We start from the raw sequence: 27,892 nt of genomic DNA on the forward strand, positions 1-27,892 counted from the left end.
TTGAAGTTCACTCAGATAATTCTACCATCTCCTGATTGCAGACAGAATGCCAACTATAATTTTTACAGCACTTTTCCCAACTAAAGCCTTTAAAGACATCGGGCCATTTACAAAAAACTCTATTTAATCAAGTGTTATTTACAGATTACTATAACATACCCATGTGCCTTTTCCACACTGTTTTTAATTTGGGCAGGGAGGGGGGCTGTGTGTGTCATGAAAATTAAATAAATGTTTTTCTTGTTTTCCCCAAGACAGTTTAGCTGTGTAATTCAGAAGGAAGCCACCACACAGTTATGCCAGTTCGTGAAAGCTTTTTGCCATTTCACTCATTTATTCTAGCTCTCATATCAGTTCCATTGTTCCATAACACTTAAGGTTTTACAGCCTTAAAATAATAAATGCATTTTCTTTTCACATTTTACAAGTCTACCCCGCATTGGTTTCACTTTTGAGAAGCAACAATACACGACTTTGAACACCCACTATTACATCAGTGACCAGCAACGTCTATGCAATTTTTTCTCTAAACAGTGAAGTTCAGCTGAACAGCGAGTCAGGAGCTCCTTTTGCAGTTCCATTTCAGCTTTTTCTAGGAAGATAGATTCTCTGAAAATATAAAAGAGCCTGCAAATTAACAGAGAGCAACTCATACAGACAAGCCAGACAAACAGATGCATTACTGAACAATGTTTAGAGCATCAATGACAATATTTCTCCATTCCAGGCATTCCTTCTGTTGATCCAGAGGACACGATGGAATATGCTTCACTACTGCTTCCATTATTCTGTAACTTTATCCTTCTGTCTTCTCTTCTACACAAGAAATGGTTTACAAATGTATTAAAATTGACATAAACAGCCCTATTGCTACCCAATATTGTATTGGTTCCCTCGACTCCTGTGTTTCTCCCCAAATATCACTATGGTCATAATCTCATTTTATTAACAAAGTAGCTCTTGGTGCTACCTAGAACAGCACTTCAATCTCCGTCCCGTGGACCAGAACACACTGAAGTTGTGTGGTAGTTTTTGTTACCATTTTTAAAAGCAAATCACAGCTGTAACTATGAGTAGAAGGAGGCAATAAAACCGTTTTCTTCAGAAAACTGTTTTTTTCCAAAACTGATTAATGCATGTGAACTTGAACAATTCCAAAGAAAATGTCACCTCTAATGGAGTACTTTTTTCCTACTGGAGAAAGGTCATCATCTGAAACAAGATCTACAGGGCAGCAAACAATCATGTCCGCTCACTGCAAAAGTTTCTGCCTGCACACAATTAGATCTCAGCTTTTCCATAGTGTTTTATTGGCAGTGGAAAATGCATCAGTACTTTATTGAAAGAAAGCAATAAATAATACTGTGATAAAAATAGTTCAAAAGTAGACTGTACATATTGTTACATAATCTGAAGATACACAAAAGATTAATAGAAAAAACCCCAGAACAATAACAATGAATTTCAGTTTTACAAGCAAAGTTAAAAGTGGAAAACAAAATAAGAGAAAAAAGACATGCTATATATATTGCTGCATAATAAATAATGCACCATCTGAACAGATTCTTGCTGGCTTTTTAATATGCCATTTACAAGTATCAGATACATTTTCTACTCATACAGTCCAAAATGGCAACACCCATCAAAATTAAAGTCCAGACAACTCTTTAGAACAAGTTTACAAAACATATAAGATGACTTACATAAGAAAAGTAAGGCCTTTATTAAAAGATGCACTGCTTGAGGTTTCAGCCCATTGTACCTTCATCTTTCCCTACTCACCTGACATGAGGCTGCAGTGCTTTAAGATTGGTCCATTAAAACTAGTTCCACCAGCATCTTTCCACAAGTGTTTTCAATCAAAAAAACCCTAAAAACCTCTCTGTGGCCTGTGGCTTATGACCAGGAATCATTATGAAGTCTGTCTTCCTCACTTAAGGAAAAGAAAAAATACAAACAGTTCTTGGTTTATGGCTTGTTTTCAGTCACTGTGAAGAGTCGCTTTACAAATACAGCAGAGTGTGTTATGAGCGAGTCAAAATCACTTCTAAAACGTGTTCTCCTCAGTTCCTCCCAGCTCTTAAAACAAGTTCTATTTTAAATAAAGTCAAACTGCCACTACTTGACAAGTCCTCTGTGTGGAAAGATACAGCTCTGAGGAGAACAACAGTTGTGTACCGCAGCTTCTACATCAATATCTGAAAAAAAGCTGGGCTTATTTTCAGGTCTAACAGCTTCAAAAAGACAAAATATATACTGCTTGGTGTCATGATACTTTTACAAAGGTATTAAAATCCTTTTCACCTTCAGTTTCATTATTAAAAAACAATGATAATTACAGTAACTGCATAATTTACAAAAACCCTATATTGCTCATAGGGACATATACATACAAGCATTACAGTACATTCAGTTGGAAAGACTAAAATTAGAATAAAAAATCAGCAATGATTTGATTTGTAGACTGAATAGAAACTGAAAAAGTAAGTAACTATATAAATGAGAAGTCACATAAATATAGGAAACATTTAGATTCTAAAATATTTTCTCTATAGTACTCATGAATTTATCTGCTAATTAAAAACTCTGTAATAAAATATCTCAAAGTGTCCATTTAACAAGTATTAACAGGTTAAGGGTTCCAAATGTTCAAAATGCTGCATATCACCGGTAGAAATAGTGTGGGTAAACTGCAAAAACAACAACAAAACAAACAAGAAAAAAACAAACAAGAAAAGAAACACACAAAAAATTCCATTAGCAGGTTTTTAACATTTCATTCTAGCACTTTCACAAGCAGCTCAGTAGTGCAGCAGTCACGTATCAAAATATTGCTATGCCATGCTGTATGGAATTTTATTGCCTTCTGCAATCTCCTATTGCAATGCAAAGTAAAGCACATAAGGTCAAGTATTTCTGCTTGGAAGATTTTCATCCCAGGTCACCTGACTACAGAAAATCTGTGGGGACAATCTGGGGGAGGGGAAGACTTAAAACTTCAGTTCCTTGGAACTAAAAAAAAATTAAAATAGCCCCTGAAATTATGAACTGACAGATTCACATGATCTGAGTTTCCATGTGCAAGAGTTTCCCTTCTCAGAATTCCATACAGAAGAACTTGTTACAACTAGATTCCTACAGGCAAAAAGGTTCAGAATTTGAAGAAAAGGCAGTCAGTACATGAGTTGGAAGGGATGCCACCAGTAAGAAGAAAGAAAGTGCAAGAAGAGACAATTTACAGTCCATAAAACATACCAACAAAGGAGAAAGATTCACTGAAATTTTTTTTAAATCAATTATAGTAAATATTAAAAAATTTAGTTTCCTGACTTACTTGCAAAATGAGAGAAATTCTGTTCATGAGAAAATACAGCAAAGGCTGCTGAAGAAACATTTAAAATCCTCTAGGAAGGCAGGACTACAGATCTTTCACAAGCCACAATACATGTATTTTGTGTTACACTTGTGCTATCAAGCTGCCTTTTATTGTCAGCACTGCTCCAAATTTAGGCTGCAATCACCTAAATCCAACCTAAGCAATCAAACTGGCATGGAGTATCCAAGAACTGGAAAACTATGGAATTATCCCTATAACCATTCAATATTGAAGTGTGTTTTAGTGGGATAACTTTAACCAAGCAAAGACCCTGAAAGATCAACAATCAGAAGTGAAGTGTCACAGATTAAATTATTTTCTTTCCTTTACATGCCCAACTTAGTTCTCTTCCCTCCCTCCCACTTTCAGTAGCTGTGTTTCACCCAATTTTTGATTTCAACACTTTCTACATAGCACAGGCTGCCGAAAACCTTCAAAAAGCTACAATATTGACAAAACTAAGTATTTAAACACTGACTCTTCGTTGTAGGAAACAAGCTCTAGATTTTCAGCATAAATCTACTCTGAAAACTTGAACAGTTTTCTTAGTGTAAAACCACTGTAATAAAATACCTGATGTTTTATTCCATAAATAGCTGCTTTACCAGTAGACCTATCAACTTTACTCACCAGGAGAAGGCTTTAACAGGAGTAGGTCCTTACTGTAGCAGAATCCAATCTTTGTGTTCCTGATACACTGCCTATTTCAAGAAGCATGGGAAGACATGCAGAACACAGCATGCATGTTAGTTTTCAAAAAAAGAAACAAACAAACAAACCCCAAACCATCACAGCAATGTGATTACAGCTCTGGTACTCACCTAGCTCTAAGGTTACAAGTTAGAAAAGCAGAATTTGTTTTACAGTCTCTATATATTAACCACTCCCAGTTTCAGTGGCTAACAAAGAATTCTAAAAATCCTGCAGGCCAACTAGCATGCAGACATTGGCAAAGGTAATTTTATAAGTTATTTACTACTTTATGTAGTTCATAAGTATTTATTTAATATCTCAGAAAGGGACTTCACTTAGCAAAGACTAGCAAAGACTTCACTTATTTTAACTTATGGAGTTTTCCACATGAATTCTTGAAAATATTTTGTGCTATTGACAGTATCTAAGATTTAAAAGAGCTCATCAAATGCAAAGATTCCTTCTTTGAGTTTTACTCATAAATACAATTTTCAGAACCTGAGACAACTCTGATAGATTATGCTGCAGTGCTCATCCAACAAAATACATTTTTTAGCTGTCTTCTGTAAAACAAATTCAAGTCAAAGTTCATTCTCATGATACTACAGAGGCTGTTTTTAAACAGACAAGATCCCTCATGTGAGATGTAATCAACTTCCACTTCCAGAGGAGACTTTTGGGGTTTGCTTTTGTTGTTTTGTTGTTTTTTCAATTCATATCAGTGTCTGTGCATACATATAGACCATTAAGTGTACACCAATGAAGCAGTGATTTCAAGTATGATCAATATTTAAGTGACCACTGTAGGGGGTAATGCACAGGTTACTCAAGTTTTAATAATCTCAAAATTATCTGAGTGAGTTTTCTCACATCATTCTTGAATGCATGTTACTGCATTTCAGAAGTGGGACTTCCATTGGTCTTAATTGCTGGTATTACTAATTATGCATTAGATTATTAAATGACTTCTACTAAAATGTCATTTTATTTTCCTAGTTTAAATTACACTTATTTCTAACTATAATTCTGATTTTGTTACTCCAGCGATGTAAAAAAGAAACTCCACATCTAGTAGACCTTCCTGAAATGGCAAAGCACCCTATGGTTAAACACAGTGTTAAACATACAACCATGCACAAGGCAGATGCTTTTAAGCAGCAAAAAGGTCATTTGAACTTGATTCCCCTGTAAATCTCAGGCAAAAAAAAGCACATCATGCTTAAAATAATACAAAACCAATACCATCAATCTGCATCTTCTTTGGCTGCATAGAGGGTGAAGACATTGAGGTTGTAACTCTGAAATTTGCAGGAAGAGTCTCTGCTGATCCAGCAGCTAAACCTCTGATGTCCTTTGGTCTAAACTTCTTTCTCCATGAAGGTGCTCTCCTAAAGCTCTTATCATCATCCTGTCATATTGATAAACAACATTACCAATGCTAAAAATGGAGGATTGTTATTGAAGGATTGTTACTGACATTAAAAGGATTACTGACAATCTTAAGTAAATGTATCAACACTGAGTTAACTGTGAGGAAATAGCAAGTGTAATAAATACTGTATTGTCACACAGTGTTTTGCTTAAGCACTTGTTTAAATTTAACTTGAAATTACCCAAGTGCATTTTCCTTCACCTATTAATACACCTGCATCTTTCAAGTCATATTCCGACTTCAGAAATATAATGTTGCATTTACTAAATACAGTTTGAGTCCCACTTTCAAACCCATCTTTTGCAATGAAGGTATTGTGTCCATGCAAATATACCCACTAGGCACTCCATTTGCCAGCTTCCCATTTAGAAGCAGTTCAATCCTTTGAATACCATTTTACCTCAAATGCATTCCCTTTTAGAATTAGGAGACAAGCATCTATGTTATTTGAAGAGATCTCCATGATCAAATTGCCCTGTGCCACTAGAACAGAGAAAACATCTGTTCCCTCCAAACTCCTTTTGCAGTTTGAAGTCTAAGGAAAAGTACCTCAGAAAACAAGTTGTTTTCTGATATGTTATTAAAGCTTAGTAGAGATGCACACAAAGAACAGAGCTATCAGGATGTGCCACAGAAGGGCTGCAACAAGTGTATTAGGCAAGAGATGAACACAAAAAAACCCAAGGTTTGTGGGTTTGCCACTTCAGCCTTAATCTGAACCACTTTCACTACATAAACTCCCATCAGCACCAAAGAGGAGGCAGCCCAGAGCTAAGACTGCCTTGGGGAAGTAACACCTGCTTGAAACTGTTCACAGAATTACAGCACAGAGCAACTGAAAAGGTTAAAGATGCAGCACTATCTCCCTTATGCTGTGAGTTCACAGGGTCTACAAAACAGTCTCACACCCAAAGTTTTATACTCATTCCATTTCAATGAAGATTATACATTTAAGATCACAGACTGTCCGTCAGAAATCACTATCATGTGTGAACACACCTGGTGATCCTCTACTCTAATATTAATCAAAATTAACACCACAAGATTTCTCAAAAAACACTCTAAGCTATTTGAAATACTGCTTGTTAGGACAAAGTGTCTTTCTCTATTATTAACTTTGTTAATTTGCCACACTGGTCACTAATTTTCTCATATTTTAGATAAAGAAGATTCAGCCCAAAGTGCTGCTATTAGATATTAACCACACAAGCTACAAAAACAAACTTGCAAATCTTCTCCATACTTTCATATTCAAAGTCATCTTACCTAAATATACTAACTCTGCCATATATAGAAACTCTCAAAGGCAAGGAGTTTCAAGTTAAGGTTTCTGTCACTATCCTGTCAAAAGCTTCAAAAGGTTCAAGCTAAATTCTTTCATTTAACAGTTCTGATAAAGTTTCCAGGACTGTAAAATGGGTCAACAGCTCAAGTAACTTACTTCATCAAGTCTTCTGTCAGTGCCCATAGCAAGAAGGTTATTAAATTCCCTCTCCAGAACAGCACGAGCCTAAAGTTTGTGGTATGAAAGAAATGGTAATTAATTCCAAAAAATTAGTAATTAGTAACCTATAATGATTTAAAAAATGTAACAGAACCCAAGCTGTTTAATACTTTCTTATCAGATTAATAAACATACCTGATACTTGAAAAGTTACAATTTAATTTGTAACTTATTAAAAATCTAAGGAAGACTTAACTTTCCCTTAGCTATGACATTAAAGTTCATGATTCTGACAATTATTTCAGAGTAAAAATTAGCAAACAACAAAAATGATGAGTAGTACACTTGTGTCGTGAATATGGGCAATGAGGAAAATACTTAAACCATTTCTTTCCCCTCAAACAAATCTACCAATGAAAATTGTTATTAACAAGCATAAAACTATAAGAAAAGCATAATTTTAAGTTTTTTCTCTTATATGATAATGGACAATTTTCCATTTCTGAACTTTCTAGAGCTGGGAATAGAAAGCCATGCACATACCTATGAAAAAAACCCAGTCAGTTCCATTTTTAACCTTCTTACCAGCCATAAAGCAGCTTCTGCTTGCTTACCTGTGTGTTCTGGGTGGGGATTTGCAATAGGAGAGCTAATGCAATGTAATCGAAGGATTCATCTAAGGCCACAAGAGCACCATGAACTCCGCTCTCGACAAGGTTATTCGCATATTCTTTAAGACCGATGGACATGACCCAATGGATCATCCTTTCATTGCTCCACACAAGCACATCTGTGGAGGAAAAAAAAATGTTGGTAGATTTATAACAATACAACTTTTCTGAGCAAAATCACCCCAATCATAAATTTCAAGTGGAAAGTAAACATAAGTTTGCTGGAAAGCGTTTCATACTGTATTAGGAAAGGAGAAGAAGAGCAGGCACCGAGGCTGCTAAGCAAGCTCTATACAAGGTAACCCCAAATTTTTAGTCTCAGATATCAGAAAAGACTTCTGATATTAGGTAGGGAACAAAATTTCTATGGGGAGTCTTGGAAAACTCAGTTTCCACCCTGTTTTTTCTTGTTCCTCCTTGTTCCATAATTACCACGAATTTGGAAGATCTAAATACCTAAGTTACTTGGATATTTTCTTATAAACTGTTTGGGAAAAAAAACAAAGAAAAAATAAGGAAACTCCCCCCCATCCTCCTAAAACATTTAGTTTCAAACTTCAGAGCAGTAAGAGTTTCAAGACTGCTCACATTTGTAGCACATCTCTGCACAAGTAAATGATTTAATTATGTGTTTCATCATTCACTGGTCAGAGCCTACATCCAGACATCTCCTTCATTTAACACTTAGTATTTTATAAATGATTCCTTGCTCTGATGACTTTTCTTTGTCAATAAATTTTTGAGGCTGATCAGTGAAAACATGTTAGAATCAGACTGAGGTCAAGGCACTACACTAACCCTTGATTTCATTCTGGCTTTCTTCCCTTTTTCTTTCAAGTTCTTTTCGATCATAATTCAGTCTTCGTAGGCACATGATTCCACACTGAAAACTGTTTCTGTTCAGAAGAGAGAAAAATAATGGAAAAAACCCTTAGAGACAACGAAAACATTTACTGAAAGTTAGACCTCCAGCTTAAATCTCTTTACCTGTGAAAGCTGTCCACCATTTTGAGCTGCCCACGCAGGTCTTTTTTAGTTAAATGGTCCAGCATTCGAGCATCCACAAGACATTCCATGAAATAGCTGCGGTACTGAGGGAGCCCCAGGCTTGGGAGCCACTCATTGCCAATCCACTCATGGTTCATATCACCATAGGCAAGTGTCTGTTTTTTTTTTAAAAATTTTAAAAATGAGAAATAAAAGAAAAAGCTATTTTACACAGCATATTTTAAAGAAATTGCTTACTTAATTCTTAGCCTATGAAGATAAGCACATCAAAATACTGAATACTACATGTGTGTTTTCTGAAGAAGGAATCCTCATGGAGAAAAGCAAGTTCAGATATGCAGATCAGCAAGTAAAACTGCCTTAATATATTTCAAGGAATAGTATGAAAAAAACATGCAAGAGCTAATAAAAGTAAAAAAGGCTAATCTATGTGGTTTGATAGCAAAAGCCATAGAATTTCATTGTGTTGAGATGTTACAAATGCTGATTGTCTTGATAACTGGAGGGGAATCTTATTTGTCATGTGACTTTTTAAAGACAAGATATCAAAAATATAACTGCAGAGAGTTTTTAATACACTTAGCTATTTTCACAAACTGATAAAAACCTACTACTCAAAACCAAGCCATTGTAAATCCCAGTTCTTATCCCAAGAGACTTTTCTCATTGCAGTTTTGATCTGCAAATCAACCAGGCCTTTTTTAGAGAAAACATCTAAAAAGATGAGAGTTTGTAACTATATATCTAATAATTCCTTGACCAGCAAAACCCAGCAGTTCCTTTTTTCAAAAGGGTAATAATTCCTTTTGTTCTCCCCCTGTGCATTTAAAAGTCAAAAGCTTCATTTCCCCTCTGGAGGAAACACCTTCCAGAAAGGAACAGGGCCACAGGGAAATGCACTTCTCCAAGCCATCAGTAGGTAACAGAGTGAAGTTACTGTGGGCACAGGGAGCCAAGCTGTGATTGTTATCACTGACAATGAGCAAATGAGTATCAGAGACTTAGTTAATGGGACTTAACCAGGTTTAAGCTGGAGGGCAGCCAAGCAAGAAGAGACTACGCTGTCCAAAGATATGGGGCATGGGTAAATCCTGAGTTTTGTTTATATCCCTGTATAAATACCCAACTATATCAATGCCTGAAAATACAATTAGGATTTATCACCACTTTAAGACAAAACAATTAATCAAGGAGGATTACAGAATTAGTGCATAGAAATCTACTTAACTATCTAGGCTCAGGGTGTTTTGCAGCACACCTGTGATGGTGGCTGGGTTTAACAGGGACTTCCTGTACAGAGCAGTTATTTTTCCTGGAATTCTGGCTTCCCAGAGCCAAAACACTAAAATATTGAAATCACCTAAATATAAAGAGGTGTCTTCCAAGTATGCATTGTACAGAGATAAGACTAGTTCCCCCCTCTCCCAATCCCCAAGTCACATCCAAAAAAATCACTAAAAGAGGCTGCTATAAAGGAAAAACAGATTCTTTTATGCTCTAATGATTGGGACAGTTTACATACAGTCTGTAATATTAGATAAAGTTTCCAACCTGAGCCCAGCTTCCCTCCTCATCTTCCTGTTATGTGGTTAGAAAAGCAAAAGAACACACACATATTAGTATTTAAGTTTAGTAAGGAGATCAAAGTTAATGGTGCACTGCAAGACTCTACTTCTACTGCATACCAAAAAAAATCTAGAAAAAGCAAGCATCATGCAATGTAAAAAATCATAGAGAAGGCACTTATTTCTTATGGGAAGTTGCAAAACCCATCTACTGATTAAGTTTTCTGAAGAGAAGAAATTTCTGCACCAATACTTCAATTTGGCTATTAGTTAATCAAATCAGAGCTCCATTTTACAGATTAGAGTTTTGTTTACAATCTTATCAATGTTGATTTACTTTTTTTTATTCCCTTCTGGAAAAAAAAAAAACAAGATGCAGGTTACAAGGTTAATAATTAGAAGAAGCAACAATCCAGAATTTTAGTGAGTTAATTTGAAAAAAAAAAAAAAAAAAAAAAAAAAAGAAGAAAAAAAATCAAAAGGTACTTGATTCAAAAGTTCAAAAAGTGGGAAAAGCACTCTAAAGAACAGAAGTGGCAACACTGTAAACTAACCGTTTGTTGTGTGGCTGTAAGATTTTCCATTTCTTCATGTGTTACCCAGACATTTCCCGTGGTCTAATATGAGCCCACAGGGAATCAATCCCATCCAGTGAAAGGAAAGCAGTAACAAAGAGGAGAGGTTGCAGAACAAATAAGCAATCGGTACATGTAAGGAGCAGGCATGGGCAAAGCAATGGTGGCTAAAGTCAGGTACAGGTACATCTACTGAAAGTCATGGCATGCAATAAAAGCTACTGACGGGGACCAAATTCCTTCAGAGATTAACAAAGTTGAACATCATCAATAGCTTACACTGATTTAATCAATGGGTAAACACTTGGCTCTGTTCTAATCCAAAAAATGCATTTGTAATCTAGTATGTAATCCCAGGAATAACTTTAGATTGCAGGGCACACAGACTCCTGAGAGACAGGTGAACTCCTAGTTCACTCTGAATTATTTGGAGTTGATGGCCTTATATGTGGATTAAAAAAACCTCCAACTATTTTACAAATTTCTGCACACACATGTCTACTTCATCTGTATTATAAATTTTGCCAAGGCCAAAAGATGAGGCAAATAACACACACCCTAAATATTTTGGATTACACATAATGAAATAAACTTCCCTTTCCCTTGAGAAAGAAAATTGAATTATTCCTTCATTTAATTCCCATGAAAGGAAGAAACATCCTACATTTAAATAATGTGTTCCTTCTACAACTTAATGTTTCCATAAATTCTTAGTAGAAGCTCAAATCCTTCCTGTTACATATTTAGAGTGAAATTTTGGGAAATTCTAAAGATGTTCCATGCTGGATCACTTTCCTTACCGTCCTTGAGGTGGGAGGGGCAGATGGGCTTGTCAGTGACATGATTTCTTGGATGGCCAGCCTCAGCTTGAGCCTGTGCAGGGGGTTGCTGATCCCAATTTCCCGCTGTATTTCCGTGTCAGACAAGGCTGACATGATAGCACCACTTTTCACATTTGCTCGGCAAGCAGCCACATACCAGGCTGGCATCCCAACCCACAGCTGGAACACAAAAACAGGGAGTACACAGAATCTGGGAAGCAGTTCTAGCTTCAAAACCTTCAATTCTTTAGAAGGCTGTACACTGAGGGGGCTTTTTGTTTATTTTGGAAGGGCCACTTACCTCCAGCCACACAACCACAGTAGGCCCGTCCCACTGTGCAAAAGGCAAACCTTGTCTTCTGGCTTCCTCCAGCAGCTCATGCCTAAAATTACAGACACAGTTATGACTTATAATTGATGTTACAATTTAAACACTGCATTCAAACTACCTTCTTTCCAAGAGTTAACTTATGCCTTATATGATACACTCCCTAAGGCAGGTACAGCACATGTACAAGGAATATGTAGGGATGAAAGCTGAACTGGACTGGAAATTTGAGAGCAGCAGAGATGCTGAATCTTCCCTTTCAGAAATTTCTGTCTAAAAGCCCTAGTGACACTCTAACCAACACTTCCAACCCAAAGAGGAGATGTCAGACTCATCTGGCAATTAAATTCTCAACTGCTGCAGTTTTCTGCACAGCAAATTAGACTGGACCAAAGTAGTCATTTCTTCTCAAGGTGCAGATCTGAAACTTGTAGCAATGCAAGACCACATCAGATGCCCACATCCATCAGGCTGTCAAGGCTGGAAACTGGGACAGTGACCATTTAACTGGTGAATCTCAGCCTGCACCAGCCTGTCAGAATTCCAGGCAGAGCTTCAGACAACTATTATATTCAGAGACCCATGCTTTGGCAATTATAGCCCAAAAGGCTGTGTACTGAAACCCAGCTTTCATCTCCTGTGGTGACACCATTTCCTCTGTTATTCTGAAAGAGAAGAGCCTGAAGTTTAATATTGACAATTCAGCTTACGGAAACCATGGAAGCTCACAAGGTCCCTATAAATAGCTGCCAAAAATGTTTGATAAATCAAAAGACAAAAACTAGTGTTGTGGGTATAGGCATGCAACGCTGCTTGGCTATGCCTGCCTGTAAAAATTGATAAAGTCTAAAAAAAGCATATTGACACTGCCTTTGAAAGCTAGTTGTATATAGTTAAGCCTCCACTCACTCTCCTTAGAAATTCTGAAAAAACAACTTGACCTAATTAAACAGTTTTTACTGTTTTATGTTATTTATTCATGCCTGCAAATGTAGAATTAAGAAGATAAGCAGCAATACTACAGAACCAACGTCCTACACTATGTATTTTCTCACTATTTAAATCAAATAAAATCTCCTTGCCTTCTGAACCGTGTCACGGGACAGATCTAAGATGATAAAATATTTAGAAGTTTATATATATATATATTCATATATATATATTCATATATATATTTATATATATATATTCAATATATATATAGTGAAAAACACGGGGCATCTTGAACAGTGATTACTGACAGAGTAGGAGCTTTTTTTGCTACTAGTACAAAATGGATATGCAGCATTCAGGTCTTTTAGACATATATGGGATCCTCCTGTTATATTGGTAGATAATGCTAAAAAGCAATCAGTGAAGTAATAAATATACTAGGAACTGTTTTATCAATAGATGGTACTTCACCTGCATGACAATAAATTCCTACTGCACCAGAAGAACCTCCCAATAATTTTTCCTAATTACATGTGCTGCCCAGAAATGGAAAAAAGGGAGGAAGGAAGGGACTTCCATTATTTATAACCAGACAACTGGCTATAAATAATGATTCTGAGGTACCATTTAAAGACTCAACAATTAGTGTTCAGCAGTCAGCAGCTTAATAGCTAAATTTCACTAACAAAGAAGAGAAGACTATAAAAGCTAAACCATATTTGTACACTTCAAAAAGATACATCTATTTCTAAATTAGGAATAAAAGATCAGTTATTTTCCTGCTGCTGTGGAACACTTCACATTAATCCCACAAATCACTAGCCCTGAACACATTCACTTCTGCTTCACTTTGTTGCTTAAAGTTTTAAAAATTAGTGAAAAAATTAAAATGCAAGAACAGATTAAAATGCTTAATACTGTATTTGCCAGAAAGGAATACAATGTTTTTTCCAAGAACTTTAACTTCCAAATTGATGTCTTTGTGATCCTTTTTGGTGGTTGTATTGTATGGAGTTCAGAGAATTTCAGTGTAATTTCTGGGAGTTTTATAAATCTCACTGTGTACTTCATGTAAACCATGACACAGTAAATCCTTGGGAATAGTACAGGGAATATATCAAAAATTTAAGGAGAGGTTATGATGCAAACTTGAAACCCACGGTGGTATAATAATGCAGAAAAAGATTGTGTGGCTGGAATGGAGTGTTATGGGATGGAAGCAAACATGCAGAAATAGAATCAAACAAAATAAAAAATGTTTATGCAGTATCTTTATACGGAAGTTATTCAATGGATCCAAAGAGGAGTCAACCATGAAGTGGAAAATTAATTGCAGAATTTGTTCATATGCAGTAAGAGATAAAAAATTTGCTTTCACGGGAAATCATTAAACCCAAAGCTCAAGATGTAGCACAGGCCCAAAGCATTTCAGAGAAAGAATTCAGAGACAGCTGCTGTTTCATCTGCAAATGATACATAAATGTTTCTTTTCCTATAGCACAGAACTTCCCTTTTCCAACTATCCCCTTCCAGCTTTCCCAAGACATTCACTGCATTCCAGTAATATGTGATGAAATCCCTGAAAGATTACAACTCTCAGGCCAACTGAGTTCCACAGGCCATCCAATTCCCCCAGTTAGGAAGTGGGTGCAAAATCCAGTGAGGGAAAAAAATACTGCAGCAGTGTCAGCAGTGTTAACAGATGGGATAAACCTGGTACTGTGAGGGATAAAAAAATGCCAAAGGAGTAGCTGGCTACTAGAATAACTCCTAGGTGACAAAACCAAGGGATAGATGTCTACAGACTTAATAAAAAAATTAGCAGAAATTCACTTAGAATGGGAGCCCAAACATGCTGCTGCTTGTCGTTAGACACATTCCAGAGGCATCTCACACCACCTGTGGAGAACAAAGGAACTGTGGACATAGGGGATGAGAAATGATGTCCAAACTGCAGGTGATTGGTGGAGCAGGGAATGCACAAGACCCTTCAAGGACCATCTGAAGGATCTGTGTTTGGAATGGCTCTTGACAGACAAGGATACAATAACCCCAACAAGGAAAATAAAGCAGCCTTGAGTAAGCTCACTTTGTCACTGGATTAAGACAGCATGGGAATGGATAAACTCAGGCCTTGTAGCCAGAGGGGAATGCTGTATTCCAGATTTTCTTGGAAGGAACTGAAGAGAACTGATTTGGAAGAAGCTCAGAACAGAGAAAACACAGTAGTGGGCAGGAGAAAAGAGTGATACTGATGGAAGTCAGATTTTAAAGGTGTAAAACCTGAAAAGTAACAGTAGACAACATGAAAATAACTGACCAACTTCAGGTAGAACGCCAGGGGAAATTTAATATCCTTATTATAGGTTAATTTCAGTTATGTAAATAAGCTTATTGTGTATAACTTTAAGAGAGGTATCTTAAATTTAGGTTTGCCTTCCTTTTTGATTAATACAGTATTAAGTTTGTTGTGTTTGTACACAGAAAAGCACAAACTGTTGTGGCAAACATTGTCAATACACAAAGATGATGAACACAACACTAAAACCAACACAGGTTTAGTAAACAGAAGCAACAGTTCTACAGAATTACATCTACCTTGGAAACAAACTGCCACAAATACTTACTACTGCTAAACAACTTTCAAACCCCAAACTACAAAACTAATTTAATCTCAGTAGGGGTAAATATTTCCATCATAAAAATTCACACCATGCAAATTAAGACAAGACAATGAACTACATTTCACATTGCACTACGTGACACTGGATTTATTTCAGCAACACATTTTCATAATATATTCTTCTGAATCTAGAATTTCCTCTCATAATCAGACTCTTTTGAAAAAAGTTAGAGCTTTTAATATATTGCTAAAAAATCCAAATGAGATCTATCATACTTCCACAAAAATCCTAATAAAATAAATATAAACTTACCCTGATTTTGCACTACCACATGAAATGATAAACAAAAGAAAAATAAAATAATGAAGGAAAAATTTAAAACTAGGATTGAACTGAACTCAGAGGCATACAAAAACAAATAATGTGGACTGTAATTTAATTCTGTAGCTATAAATAGGTTTTTGTTAGCACCCATTGAATACTGCCCTCAGCTTGTTTGTGCACAGGCATGCAGAAAGCAGAAAGATAAGTAAGCAAATAGGGATTAGAGACAACTATAACTAGAAGTAGCTGTCATTGTTCCAAGTATTCAGGTAATTGGAATTCTTTCTGCGGAATACAAGATTTTATAAAAGCAAACAGTCAGCCCCAAGAATTTGTTTTAACCCACCGTCCTCCAATATCAAAATGAAAAGCAATTCAGAGCAGCTTTCCCACTTTTTCCTTTAGATATCCAGCATCGCAAGGGATCTTTGGCCACTTGTGATAACATTGTTCAGAACATTGTTCAGAAACCTGCCAGGCTTCTGAAGCAGCTGCATTAAAATATCTTACTGGGATTTTTAAAATTAGAGTTGGATTATATTCATTTATTTGAAAAAAAGCCAAGAGAAGGCTCCAGGGGGACCTTAGAGCCCCTTTCAGTATCTAAAAGGGCTCCAAGAAAGATGGAGAGGGACTTAGGAATACCTAGGGAAAGCTTTCATTTGTTTAAGACAGACACTTGCCTCTTAAGCAGTCAACAACATGCAGCCATAAATTACACTTTAAGTAGTACCAGTATAATTTTGAAGGGCAGAAATGCACTTTCTGCATTTCTTAAAGCAAGGCAGTGTAGATTGTTCTCCTTGAGACTGAAATTTGTGGCTGGCATTGAGAAATACCTATATTGATCAAAGAACAACCCTACCCACTATTTAGACATGACCAGACTCTAACTATTTATTCAACCAAGATGTGGGGTATCACTTTAAAGCTCTGTAGAAAAGGGGAAAATACCGGGTCATAATAACGTATGATTGCCTTCAGTGTAGCAGTCTGAGGAAAAACAGCTGAGCCTTCTGTTATACAAACAAACCCACATTCCATTCTGACTTTCCAAACCAACACACTGCTGGTTTTCATTAGCAGCCACCAGGCATTATTCTTATTTGTTAATAGAACTTACGTACTGCAAAAAAATCCCTCACAAAGAGAAAATTAACACACTTTTTTTTCAATATTCACTGACTTCACAAGGCAAGTAAAAAAGCAAGACCTGTCTGATCTTTGTCAGCTTTTTGACACAATAAAGGCAGCTGAACAGAAGCAACAGAAGTTCAAGGTATATGGCTCAGCTTTGGGTGAAAAAATGCAAAGAATGCCTGATCCTACTTACAGAAATTTCAGTGTTTCCTGTATTACCAATTTAAGCCTTAAATCAAGATTTCTACTGCTAGCAATGTCTATTTTACACCTATAATTACAATCTTTGCTACATCTCTTCTAACTCTGGGAATAACAAGGATGCAAATAGATACTCAAAAGCTGAACAATAAACTAAAGATTTCTTGGAAAAACAGTGAAAAAATTCTCATGACTAGGAAAAGGTAAACGCCTAAAAGGTGCCATAAAAAAACAGTCACAATAGATTAAAAAAAGGGGAAATTGGCATTATATGGTGCAAGAAAAAAGATTTCAGCTGTTAAAATATATGACAGAATGTCAAGAAAACCTTAAACAGGAGTGAAAAAAATAAGTGAAGAGAAAAGCAGTTAGCAGCTATAACACAAAAGGGCAGAGAAGAAACAAGAAATTCATACAGAGGGATGTCAGCACTGAGCATCTTGTGCTTTCACTCTGTCAACTCCTTCACACTCTAGAGTAAGTAACAGCCTCAGACAACTTTAGGAAATTTTCCAACTGAATCCAGCCCAAAGCAGGTATTAAATATAACAAATTTCGGGGGGGGTTGATAAGAGTCCACTTTTATCTCTGAGTTTATTACAGCATTCCAATAATAAGTTTTCAGCACTGAAATTCATTTCAAACTTACCATGACCTCTGCTACTATTGATGTTCGGAAAAAATAGTAAAAAAACCAAACCTTCAGAGGCTTATTAGCCATAGCAGCATACTAGCCAGAAATATCCAAAAATGAAACTAAAAAATAAACCACAACATTTTTAAAGAAAGCAATACTTTACCAACAGAGGACTAAAAATATTCGATAACTTACTTTTTCTGCATTTTCCTGTTTTTTTCTGCCTGACCTCCAAGCTTGCTGAGACCTAAGGCATCCTGAGAGGAACCATCTGCTTCTCCCATGCCGCCTAAAAAAAACAACCCAAAAACCAGCCTTATGTTCTCAATCAAGTATTTAATCCTTTGTAATATTACTGATCATGTACAAAGCCAAACCCCCAAGCCCACACCCCGTACAAAACAAAAAGCAACCCCACCTTGTCCTAATCCTTCCTTGCTTGTTTGTCCAGGTCGTCCCTTCTCCTTCTTGCCAAACAAGCGGCCGATGGAGGATTTGATCCCCTTCTTTTTGGGAGCTTTGTGAAGGGAATCTTGGCTACTGTTACTGCTACTGGGATTACTTGTTTGCCCATCTTGAGAACCTGTTGAACTTTACCCACAAAAAGTCATAAAGGAGCCCATGTAAAACAAATTCACCAGTGTAACAGTGAGAGACAAGTTCAGGGTTCTGTGCAAGTTAATTAACATTCAGTAACTCACTAATGACATCTAATTTCAGCTTTTATGAGTCAAGAAAAGAAATTTATCCATTAAAATACAAATAATTAAATAAAAAAAACAATGAAAACAATGCAAGAAAAGAAGAAAGGGAAATAAAATCTATATACTATAATATGAAACTACAAGTCAATAGAAGTGTTTAAAGTGCAATTCAGAGATGCTAAAATTGCCAACACAAGTTCCTGACCAACTGAGGCAGACAATGAAAGTTTGAAATACTTGAATGGAATCCATCCCAGGCACTTTGAAAAGTCCATCTGTCCATCCAAGTGATGGTTATTTTGCAAGTTATTTCTAAATTTATACCTAAATTCCAACTTGAAGAGTGGAATTGCGTATTTCTCATTTCCTCAACATGAAGCAAACTTAATGCAGATTTGAGTACCAGAAGAATTCTTCATATAAAGCCATTTCTGATCATTAACAAAACTTGTATTCTTATTGTTTATGCAACAGTATGTGTTCATACTCTTGACTTTCAAGAAACATTTCAACATCCAGACTAAAATCCTACAGGCTGAACAGCTCTGCAGATTTAGGATTTTATTCTGATGATGTGAAAACTGAGTTTCTGGTAGGTCTGAGTGTCCCAGGCACTTACTTCCTGATGTCCCTGATATCTTCATGGCTCACTGTGTGCAAAGCTCCTTTCTGGACTCTGTCCAAACGCAGAGACCGAGGGGAAGAAGGCGGTGATGTCTCACATTTTATTGTGGTTTTATCATCTCGTACCTCTTCTCTGGAAGCTGGAGACTAATGGAAAATCAAGGAAAACTTGAGGGGGAAATGCCAAAACACGAGTGTAGCATCAACACTTCACAAAACATTGAAAGGAGAAATCAATTATTTCACTGTTAAAGGATTACTCTTGCCATTACCATTCTCCAGTTGCTTATTTTTGGCTTGACTTCTTTCTGAATTTCCTGTTACCTTCAGTGATAAACTACTAAATTTCAGTCTTAGCTACTGAAATAAGCCAGTAGCACTTATTTAGTTCATTCAGAGAGCTAAGAACTAAAGTAATGTAGTAGCACCACAAAACTAATGTACCTCACTTCAGTTTGAGCAAGTGCAAAAATCAAGAGTCCTGTGAAAAGGATCATTGGTAAGATTACTGACTTGATGAAGTCTTCATATTTGTGGCTACGGTTGATCTTAAAGTTTTAGTAACAGAAATTATAACTTCACAGATCTTTAATATTAAACAATGATGCATCAAGACTGCAAAACAGTGGTTAGAAACAGAAAGCAGCACAACAGTCTCCACACAGCAAAAAAAGGCAAACAAACAAAAAAAAACCCCACAAAACAAACCCACACTTATGCTAAAATGATAAACCATAATCTTGCTTTATTACAGAGTTCCCCTGCAAATGCTTTCTTTTATGTTCCTGTTATCCAGTAATGAGTTCGGGGTCAGGGAAGGAGATGAAGGAGCACACCATTAAACAAACTAAAGATTTTTACCTTTCTACGGTGTTTCCTTAAATCACTAGGCTGACAGATGCATGCAAAGAAAAGAAATTTGGAAAAGCTGTATTTATTGTAAACTGCAGCACAGACTGAAACAACTAGTACAGAGACAAAACATCTTAGGGAGAATATAAAAACAATTACAATAATGGCACAGAGAAAGATACTGAGTATGAAGTACTCTTCAAACCACAGATTACTTAAAATGTATCCCAGAAGAGAGGAAGAGAAAAAAATAAACACTTAGAAACGGTTATCTACTGAAGTACTGTAGATGTTTGAGTGTATTGGTACTCCAGGCAAATTAGCACACAAAAAGTGCAGCATTTTTTGTTGCTTCTAAAAGGTGAGAGATTTCCCATTATGTGTCAAGGGCTTGCCTTGAACCTACATATCACCCACAGCAGCCTTAAATACACTGCCTGCACTAGTCCCTCCTCACAACTTAGTGGTTCCTGCAGCTCTTTCTTACATAGCACAAAAAGCAGCCAGTATTTAATAACCGTGAAAGACAGGAGTGCCAACAATAGTTGGTTTCTATACAGTAACAGGATTCTGTTCTAAGTTTGAAGTGCTGAAATGTTTGAGCAAGAGTCCACCACCAGTTTTATTTTATCCTCCATCCACTCCAGAATTCCACATTTCCCAGGTACTGCTCACCTCTGCCAGTGCACAGAGCAAGGCAGAAACCTTGAGTTACACAAACAAGTTATTCCCACTGATGCTGATAAAAGTTAAATGTAGGTAATTTGTTTAACAGTTCCCATTATTTAAAAAGACAATAACCAAAAATAAAGTCAGTCCCCTTTGAAGTGGAACAAGGCGGGGGAGAAGTGGGACAAGGAGGGTGTTGCTTCCCTCGCACAAAGGATGCCTTTTAATCATTTTTGATTTAGAATACATGTAAACTATGCAGCATTAATATGGAAAGTTTTGTTCAATCTGACTGTAGAGTACTACATTAATAAATCATCCAGTGAATCATAGAAGGGACCTTTAAAGATGATCTAGTCCCTCCCCAAGTTCTTGACAAAACACCTGACTTATTTTACTCTTGCTGGATCTTTTACTATATGGAATGAAAACTGTCCACAAAAACTGGCCAAGAGAGCTGCAGGCTTCACAATTTATCATGTTGATGCTTTTTAATCATGAGGGGCTTTCAACTGACTGAACTGCAGAACCACTACTGCAGGCAGCCTTAAGCTAATTTGCCTACATGATCATAAACTGATGCAACTCCCTATCAAAACATTGAAAAACACAGCAGAACTATTATTTAGTCCAATAATTCATAACAGCTGATCCAGAAGTTTCTAGAAAGCTCTTGTTCTGTAATTCTAGAAGCATAGCTTCTTGTTTTCAAGCTTTCACAAATCAGTTTCCAGGTACAAAAACCACCAAATGCAACTGCAAACGGCAGATAAAGTGACTTTGATTCACATTTATGATGTAAAGTCAACTTTAATTACAGTTCACTTTTCTTCAATTACATTAGATTATAAGACACCTTCTTCTAATCCAGTTTTTTGGAAAAGAGCCACTTAAATTTGTATATGGTTTTATGCATGAGAAGTACTTTGCTTATCTACTTATTACTGTGAAATGTTAAAAGATAAAGCACCCCATATCCTGAATTTTGATAGCACAATTAGTAAGTACAGTTTCCAAAACCATATGGAAATCTGGAGACAAGGTAAAGTGTCTAGAACTAAATCAGAAAAGAAGCTTTTCCTGGAGAGTGCTTGCAAATAAATACCAGTATCCAAGATGTTCCTTCCAGAAAGGTATCCTAAAGAAGAGAAACTGTTTATTTATGTAAAAAGATGAAAGGGGAAAACTTGTATCTTGTTTTTACAGATATGTTTCCATGTACAAAGCAGCTCCTAGAAGGATTAATTTTTCTAAGCAGTCATCAGAATGTCAAAAGAATGGATCTATCTTTCTCAACTCACTGAACTGCTAAGCCTGAACTACTTCATCAGTCACAAGGTCTAACAGACATGTCTTTTCCCTACCAATTTTAATAGCCTAAAACAGGACAGTAGCACTCATTATTAATAAAACAGCAGTGATACCACCACAGTCTTCAAGACTAATATGCAAATCACCTTTTAGCTGAATGTTTAGTGGAACAGTGGACTGCTAAAAATGAAGTTTAAAGCAGAGGGAGAAAGTGGTTGAAAAGAAAACATTATTTCTTGTAGGAAGGGGAGTCTGAAGAAAGACCATAACAACAGAAGGAATACTTAGGCCAAGATGACGAAATAATAGGAAAGTTTTTCCTAATCATTATGAACTGTATCTTACACTTTTTATAAATGTTGAAAGGAAGCAGTAGAAAAATCTAGAAAAAGGAAAAATACAGCTGAGTAAGAAGGAGAGGAGGGGGAAAATCAAACAACTCACTTCTTAGAGAAAAGAAACGCTAGAAACGCTCTTCTGAAAAAAACCTGGAGTTAATGGGCACTTACCAGTGTCATGATCCCCAATCTGTCCACTTCCCGAGCTGGGCTGTGTGGAATCCGCCTCGGGGTGGAGCGGCCACTGCCAGGGGGGGAGGAACCAGCCAGGGAACCACTGGCATAGGAAGGAGGGATGGAGCTCATGGAGCGGAACCGGCCATGGGCATCCAGGCTGCCACTGCCCACCCTGCTTTCAATCTCCTCTGCTCGCTGCTCCGTGTTCTCCTTCTCTTCTTGGATAAGTCTAAGGGATAAAAGAGTTTTAAAGGAATGTGACATTCAAACAAGGGCCATATGACCAGAAGGAGTGGGGCATTAGGAAGGATCAGTACAAAATGACCGTTTTCCAAGTGATTTTTATCAAAGCCCTGACAGCAGACAGGCCATACCTGATCTCTTTGTTGATGGCATCCAACTGTTCCTGAAGCATTATGGCCAAAGTCTGAGCATCAGCCTGACCACTTGGTGACAGCAGATCAACTGAGCTGAATATGGTCTCTCTGTCATCCTCCACATCAGACACATCAACATCACTCTCAAATGCTTGTGCCACATTTGCCAACACACTTGCTTGCTGGGCTCGCTCCCAATCCTGCTCATTCAGAGTCTGAACCTAAAAGAATCCATGAAAAAAAATCCAAACTCAGTGGACAAAAACATGATGTTTCTATTGATTTTCAAGATGTTTAAAATAATTTTTTTAAATCTATTTACATGCTGAATGCATCCATTAAGATAGCAGTTTTTAGAGAAATGTAAAGAAAAAAAGCTAAAATGTAGGTAACTTTTAAATTTCACTTCACTGGAAGATGCAAAATGGACAGGCTTATTGAATAAATTCAAACATCACATATCTTGGCTATACACACTTTGAATTATGGTAGAATTTTGCTATCAATTCCTTGCAAATTTTGGAATCAGTCCTGAAAGGGACTTGAAATAGTTTGCAGAACAGTAACACATTAGAATAGTGTATAGACACAGAAGTAGGACTGGTTTAAATTATATTTTATAGGCTTAGTAAAATTAAAAACCAAAATTTGAGTTCAAAACCATAATCTTGCAATTTTTGCTAACAATTACAAAGACCAGTAGCGGTACATTAGTTAGTGAAAGAGGATCTATAAAATCTACTTTATTGCTAGGTACTCCAGTTCTAAAAACTCCTTACAATGATTAGCCCTATGTAATCTATTTTTTCGTCACAGATTTATTTGTATTTTCATTTCAGAGTTCTGTTACCTTTGAAGGTTCATCTCTGAGAGCTGCCAAACGTCCCTTCTGGGGACGCCTCAGCACGGAGGAGGTGCCAAAGGAGTCTGTGTGAGTGTCACCCACAGAGGAAGATGTCATAGGGAATCTGAAATCTGGTCTGCTGGTACACACAAACAATCATTTAGCTTTAAAAAGGGAGGGGAAGAGGGAAAGAAACCAAAAAAAATTCACCCAAATGACTTCTCTCTTCCTACTAGTGCCAATTGCTTTTAGGCACTGCATAAAAACTGTCTTATATGCTCTATAAAAATAGATTTTATAGCTATGTAACAGACAAAATTACATTTCGCATAGTGACTTTAAAGAAAATAGAAAAAATTGAAATACTGCTGGTACCTATGATGGAGTGATGTGGCTCTGAGTCTCACTTGGTCATTTTCAGCCCTTAATGCATCAACATTTATTGCAAGTTGATCCTGCAAAAATAGATACATCAAATACATAACAATATGCCTTAAGAAAAAACAATCAGTATCAACTAGGGATTTATAAACTAACATTTAAGATTTTGGCCTCATTTCTATGAAACTCAGAAATAACAGATTTTAAAACACACCCATCAACAATATAAAATGTAAAAATTGGTTTTGCTGCACACAATACAGCACTGCCACAAAAGGCCAACCCAGAGTAATTCTGCTGCCTCTCTACGCTTACTCTAGTAATGACAACATACATTTTAAAAACAGCAATGAAATAAAATTCACATGCTACTAACTTAATTATTATAAAGTGATAATAAGAAGAAACAAGAAGATTTTTCCAGCTCTCTGCACAGAAGGTTCTAAAAGTATTCACTTTGAACTTGGACATTTTGACACACCCTAGAAACTCTGAATTTAACAGCAGAGAAATCCAATGAATGAGAAAACAAGAGAAGACCAATAAAAAGTGGCTGATGATGAACATCTGTGCCTTGTGAGAAAACTGCTGGCCTACACATACAAGAATTCCACATATTGCAGAACATTCTTTAACATTCTTCTTTTTATTACAGAAGCACAGCCTCCAAATCCTGTCCTAGAGACCAGAGTGATGTGGGGAGGTGCAGTACACCTGTGATTTAACAAGCTATAACAAGTATTATTTCAGAACAGATGCTGTGACCACAAAATCAACTGCCACTGCTTAAGGATGCAAAGATACGAAAGGCCTCGCCACTTATTTAAGGAAAGAAAACTTGTCATTTCCAGGGCAAGCACAACACCAGACAGATGCTATTAAAAAGCAGCAGCCAAGTCTAATAAATTAAAGAAAATTTTTAGCAGTTGCACACGTATTTCATACTGAAAGCTTTAAGAAAACCTTATGGGAAAATGCTCAACGTTAAAAATGTATCTCTTTTCTTTTTGCTGTTCAAGGTCATATGTACAAAAATATAAAAATTCTACACAATCCCCAAGCTTGGGCAAATTGCCAACATATCCAGGCACTTTACATATTCAGAAGTTTTTGAGTAAAAGGTTATGTATTACCTATAAAAGCTTTATAAAACTGAGGCACACAATACCATAAAATGAACAACAACTCCCTTCTTTTAAACAGAGCAGGTAATGTTAAATTCTGTGGGGAATTAAAACCTGATCCTGCTATGTAGCAAGGCAGCAATGATGCTCCAACAGAATATTTCAGAAAGGCAGAGTGTACCTTTTCATGCTGAAGCTCCTCTATTTGCTTTTTTGCATTTTCAATTTCTCGAAGAAGTGAATTCTAAAATAAAAGGTATCACAGAGTAAGTCACTTATAAAAAGCTTTACACTTTTAAACCATAACCATGAGGAGTATCAAAAATAATTCAATCAACATTATACATCTTAAATTAAAGATACTTTACCATCATTTCACTTTGATTATAGCTGAAGGTTTATCCTTCCGGGTGTACAGCCCTCTAAATAATAGATTTAGTAATAGTACTGGTTCCATAAATTTTTAATAGCAATAGCAACCTTTTAAAACTGCATTTGAAAAAGTCTGACTAGTAAAAAAATACGGAATAATTAGGCAGCTAAAATAATTTAAAGTAATTCACTGAGTGGTTATTGAGATGAATTAGCAGCCATTATCCTTAAGTTTTCATTCTATTTGCACTTGTTTGACCTAAAAAAATTACTACACAGTAATTTCTTGGATATACTGTACTTTCAGAACTGCAATACTCACTGAATTAAGGGTTTTTCTTAACATTAGAGCTGTTTCAAACTAGAGATTCCCCCTTCTGATAGGAAACTTATAACTGGCTCACTTTCTTTTCCTTTTCTACCACAGCCAAAACAATTAACAATTTCTTAATTAACAATTTCTTGAGGTTGTTAATACCTTTATTACATGTTTTAGATAAACTACAATTTCATATGTGAAAAAATAAATCACTCTGGGAAAAAGACCAAGTGATCAGAACAAAGTCTTAAAATTTTACCTGCACATTTCTTTCTAACTTATCATAAAAGAATGAGCTAGAAGCCTCCACAAGAACACTTCTCTAAAAGCTGTTACTTAGAGTAAAGGACAAGCAGATTTTCCTCATTACGCATGAAAGAAGTTATGGAAGATAGGAGGGAGTTTGGGTCAGCCCTAAGACACCCCCCAATATGCAAACATTTAAAAAAAACAATGCTGTCATCTGTTTCTTAGAAATTGAATTTAAAAAGACTGTTATGACTGTTGATATCACAACATGGCCCATAATCAGAATTTCTGAAGCAGTTGGTGATGTTGAAAATAGTGTTGTTAACTAGGAAACACAAGGCAAAGTTTGCAGCCTTAGATGCTAGATAAGCACCTTTATCATCAACTCGAAGGATAACAGTAGGACCTACGTTTCTTCTGCACCACTCGATTCCTCCCAGCTCTGAGAGTATAAAAGCAGGGCAAGGAATGAACTAAATCCCTGTAATGATCTGAGAGTCCTGGAATTATGGAAGGATGTGTCAGACACCTGACTGACGGTTTAGGGATGAGAACTGAATTGAAATGAATGCAAGAGGAAGCAAACATTTAGTAAAAGACTGAAAATATCATTCTACTTATTGAAGTGTTTTATTGTCATGACTTTAAAACAAAATTCACACAGTTTTTACTGAAACATTTTCCCCAGATGATCATTTCACTCTCCAACAAAGGAAACCAAATATTTTTTTAATCCAAGACAAGGCAATTCTAAATCAGCATCAAGCAAAGTGCCACTTTAGAAGACCTTGCTTTGTTGGATGCAGAGTAAGATAATCTAACTTAAAGGCATGTGTGAGAGAAAAATCCATAAGGAACTACATCCAAAAGCAGAAGAGAAAGAAAAACAGTAAAAGTGTGTCACAAGTTGAATGCTGGGGAAAGCTCCAAGGGGTGCATTGACAGTGCAGGGAACAGCCCAGTTACATTCACATAATGAGTCCCAAAATGATCTACCTGGGAAGAAAACACAAGGTTGTTTCAATTTGTAAGAATCCCACAAGGACTCAGGGGAATTGGTATAGCCAAGAGCAGTGGGAAACAAAAGAAACTGAACTAAAAAGGCCAAAGTTCTAGTCCTAATTCTTTAGGCTTCCTGTATTATACTGGATGAGCCTATTTATGCAATCCACACCAATCAACCAGGAAAGGATAAAGTTGCTTAAAATTAAAAGATGCCTTCTCAACACTGCAGTGCAATGCCCAGGGACGGTCTCAAAAAACTTGAATTTTATGTACATATTTTCAAAATCCACACTAAAAAACAGCCTTAAGAGAAACCATTTATTAATAAGGATTTCATATTTATTTACTGGAGTTACAGATGTGTGCAAACTGCACAAATCACAGAATTCTGAGCATTCTAATTAATGTATATGCTGGAATGTGACTTGTTACCTTATCTTCTAGGGCAGCCATCCTTTCCTTGAGATGCAGCTGGAGCCTTTCATTGGATTCAGACAGAAGTTTATCAACAGTTTCTGACAAACGTTTATTATGCTCTTCATTCATCTTCTCTCTCTGTCTAGCCTAAGATACAGAAAAGCTACTGAAATAACTTCATATTTTCAATGTCTATAACAGTTTCCAGGTTATAAAGGCAGTAAGCTTTCTTTAACAGCAATATTTTTCCAGAGAGGAATACTGGATGGACCTCCAGGACTCCGAGGGAGTATAAGGGACACTTCACAGTTTAATAACTGATCCAAAATCAGAAGTTTGAAAATCTGAGCCTATATT

General features: G+C 36.4%; 1 protein-coding gene across 10 annotated transcripts in view; it reads right to left on the reverse strand.

Moving 5' to 3' along the window:
• Nucleotides 1-299: 299 nt before the first annotated feature.
• Nucleotides 300-27,892, reverse strand: part of PPFIA1 (PTPRF interacting protein alpha 1) — a 54,208-nt gene continuing 26,615 nt past the window's right edge. For 2 of the 10 annotated variants that reach the window (XM_039386002.1, XM_039385994.1), the window contains 20 exons: nt 27,551-27,682; nt 25,355-25,417; nt 24,044-24,123; nt 23,675-23,807; nt 22,822-23,045; nt 22,442-22,676; nt 19,962-19,991; nt 19,096-19,247; nt 18,191-18,363; nt 17,968-18,061; nt 11,887-11,968; nt 11,565-11,765; nt 10,744-10,806; nt 8,604-8,779; nt 8,415-8,512; nt 7,560-7,735; nt 6,943-7,011; nt 5,312-5,477; nt 4,007-4,077; nt 300-2,690 (listed from right to left, as the gene is read on the reverse strand). In XM_039386002.1, the coding sequence (XP_039241936.1) occupies nt 4,019-4,077; nt 5,312-5,477; nt 6,943-7,011; nt 7,560-7,735; nt 8,415-8,512; nt 8,604-8,779; nt 10,744-10,806; nt 11,565-11,765; nt 11,887-11,968; nt 17,968-18,061; nt 18,191-18,363; nt 19,096-19,247; nt 19,962-19,991; nt 22,442-22,676; nt 22,822-23,045; nt 23,675-23,807; nt 24,044-24,123; nt 25,355-25,417; nt 27,551-27,682 (2,406 nt within the window). In that variant the 3' untranslated portion in view covers nt 300-2,690; nt 4,007-4,018. Of the gene's footprint in view, nt 2,691-4,006; nt 4,078-5,311; nt 5,478-6,942; nt 7,012-7,559; nt 7,736-8,414; nt 8,513-8,603; nt 8,780-10,175; nt 10,203-10,743; nt 10,807-11,564; nt 11,766-11,886; nt 11,969-17,967; nt 18,062-18,190; nt 18,364-19,095; nt 19,248-19,961; nt 19,992-22,441; nt 22,677-22,821; nt 23,046-23,674; nt 23,808-24,043; nt 24,124-25,354; nt 25,418-27,550; nt 27,683-27,892 lie in introns of all 10 variants that reach the window. The other 8 variants (XM_039385999.1, XM_039385996.1, XM_027728566.2 and 5 more) reach the window with 7 other exon arrangements.

This window comes from Pipra filicauda, unplaced genomic scaffold, assembly GCF_003945595.2.
Source record: "Pipra filicauda isolate LSUMZ 115617 unplaced genomic scaffold, ASM394559v2 scaffold45_size4122338_pilon, whole genome shotgun sequence".
Taxonomy (NCBI): Eukaryota; Metazoa; Chordata; class Aves; order Passeriformes; family Pipridae; genus Pipra; species Pipra filicauda.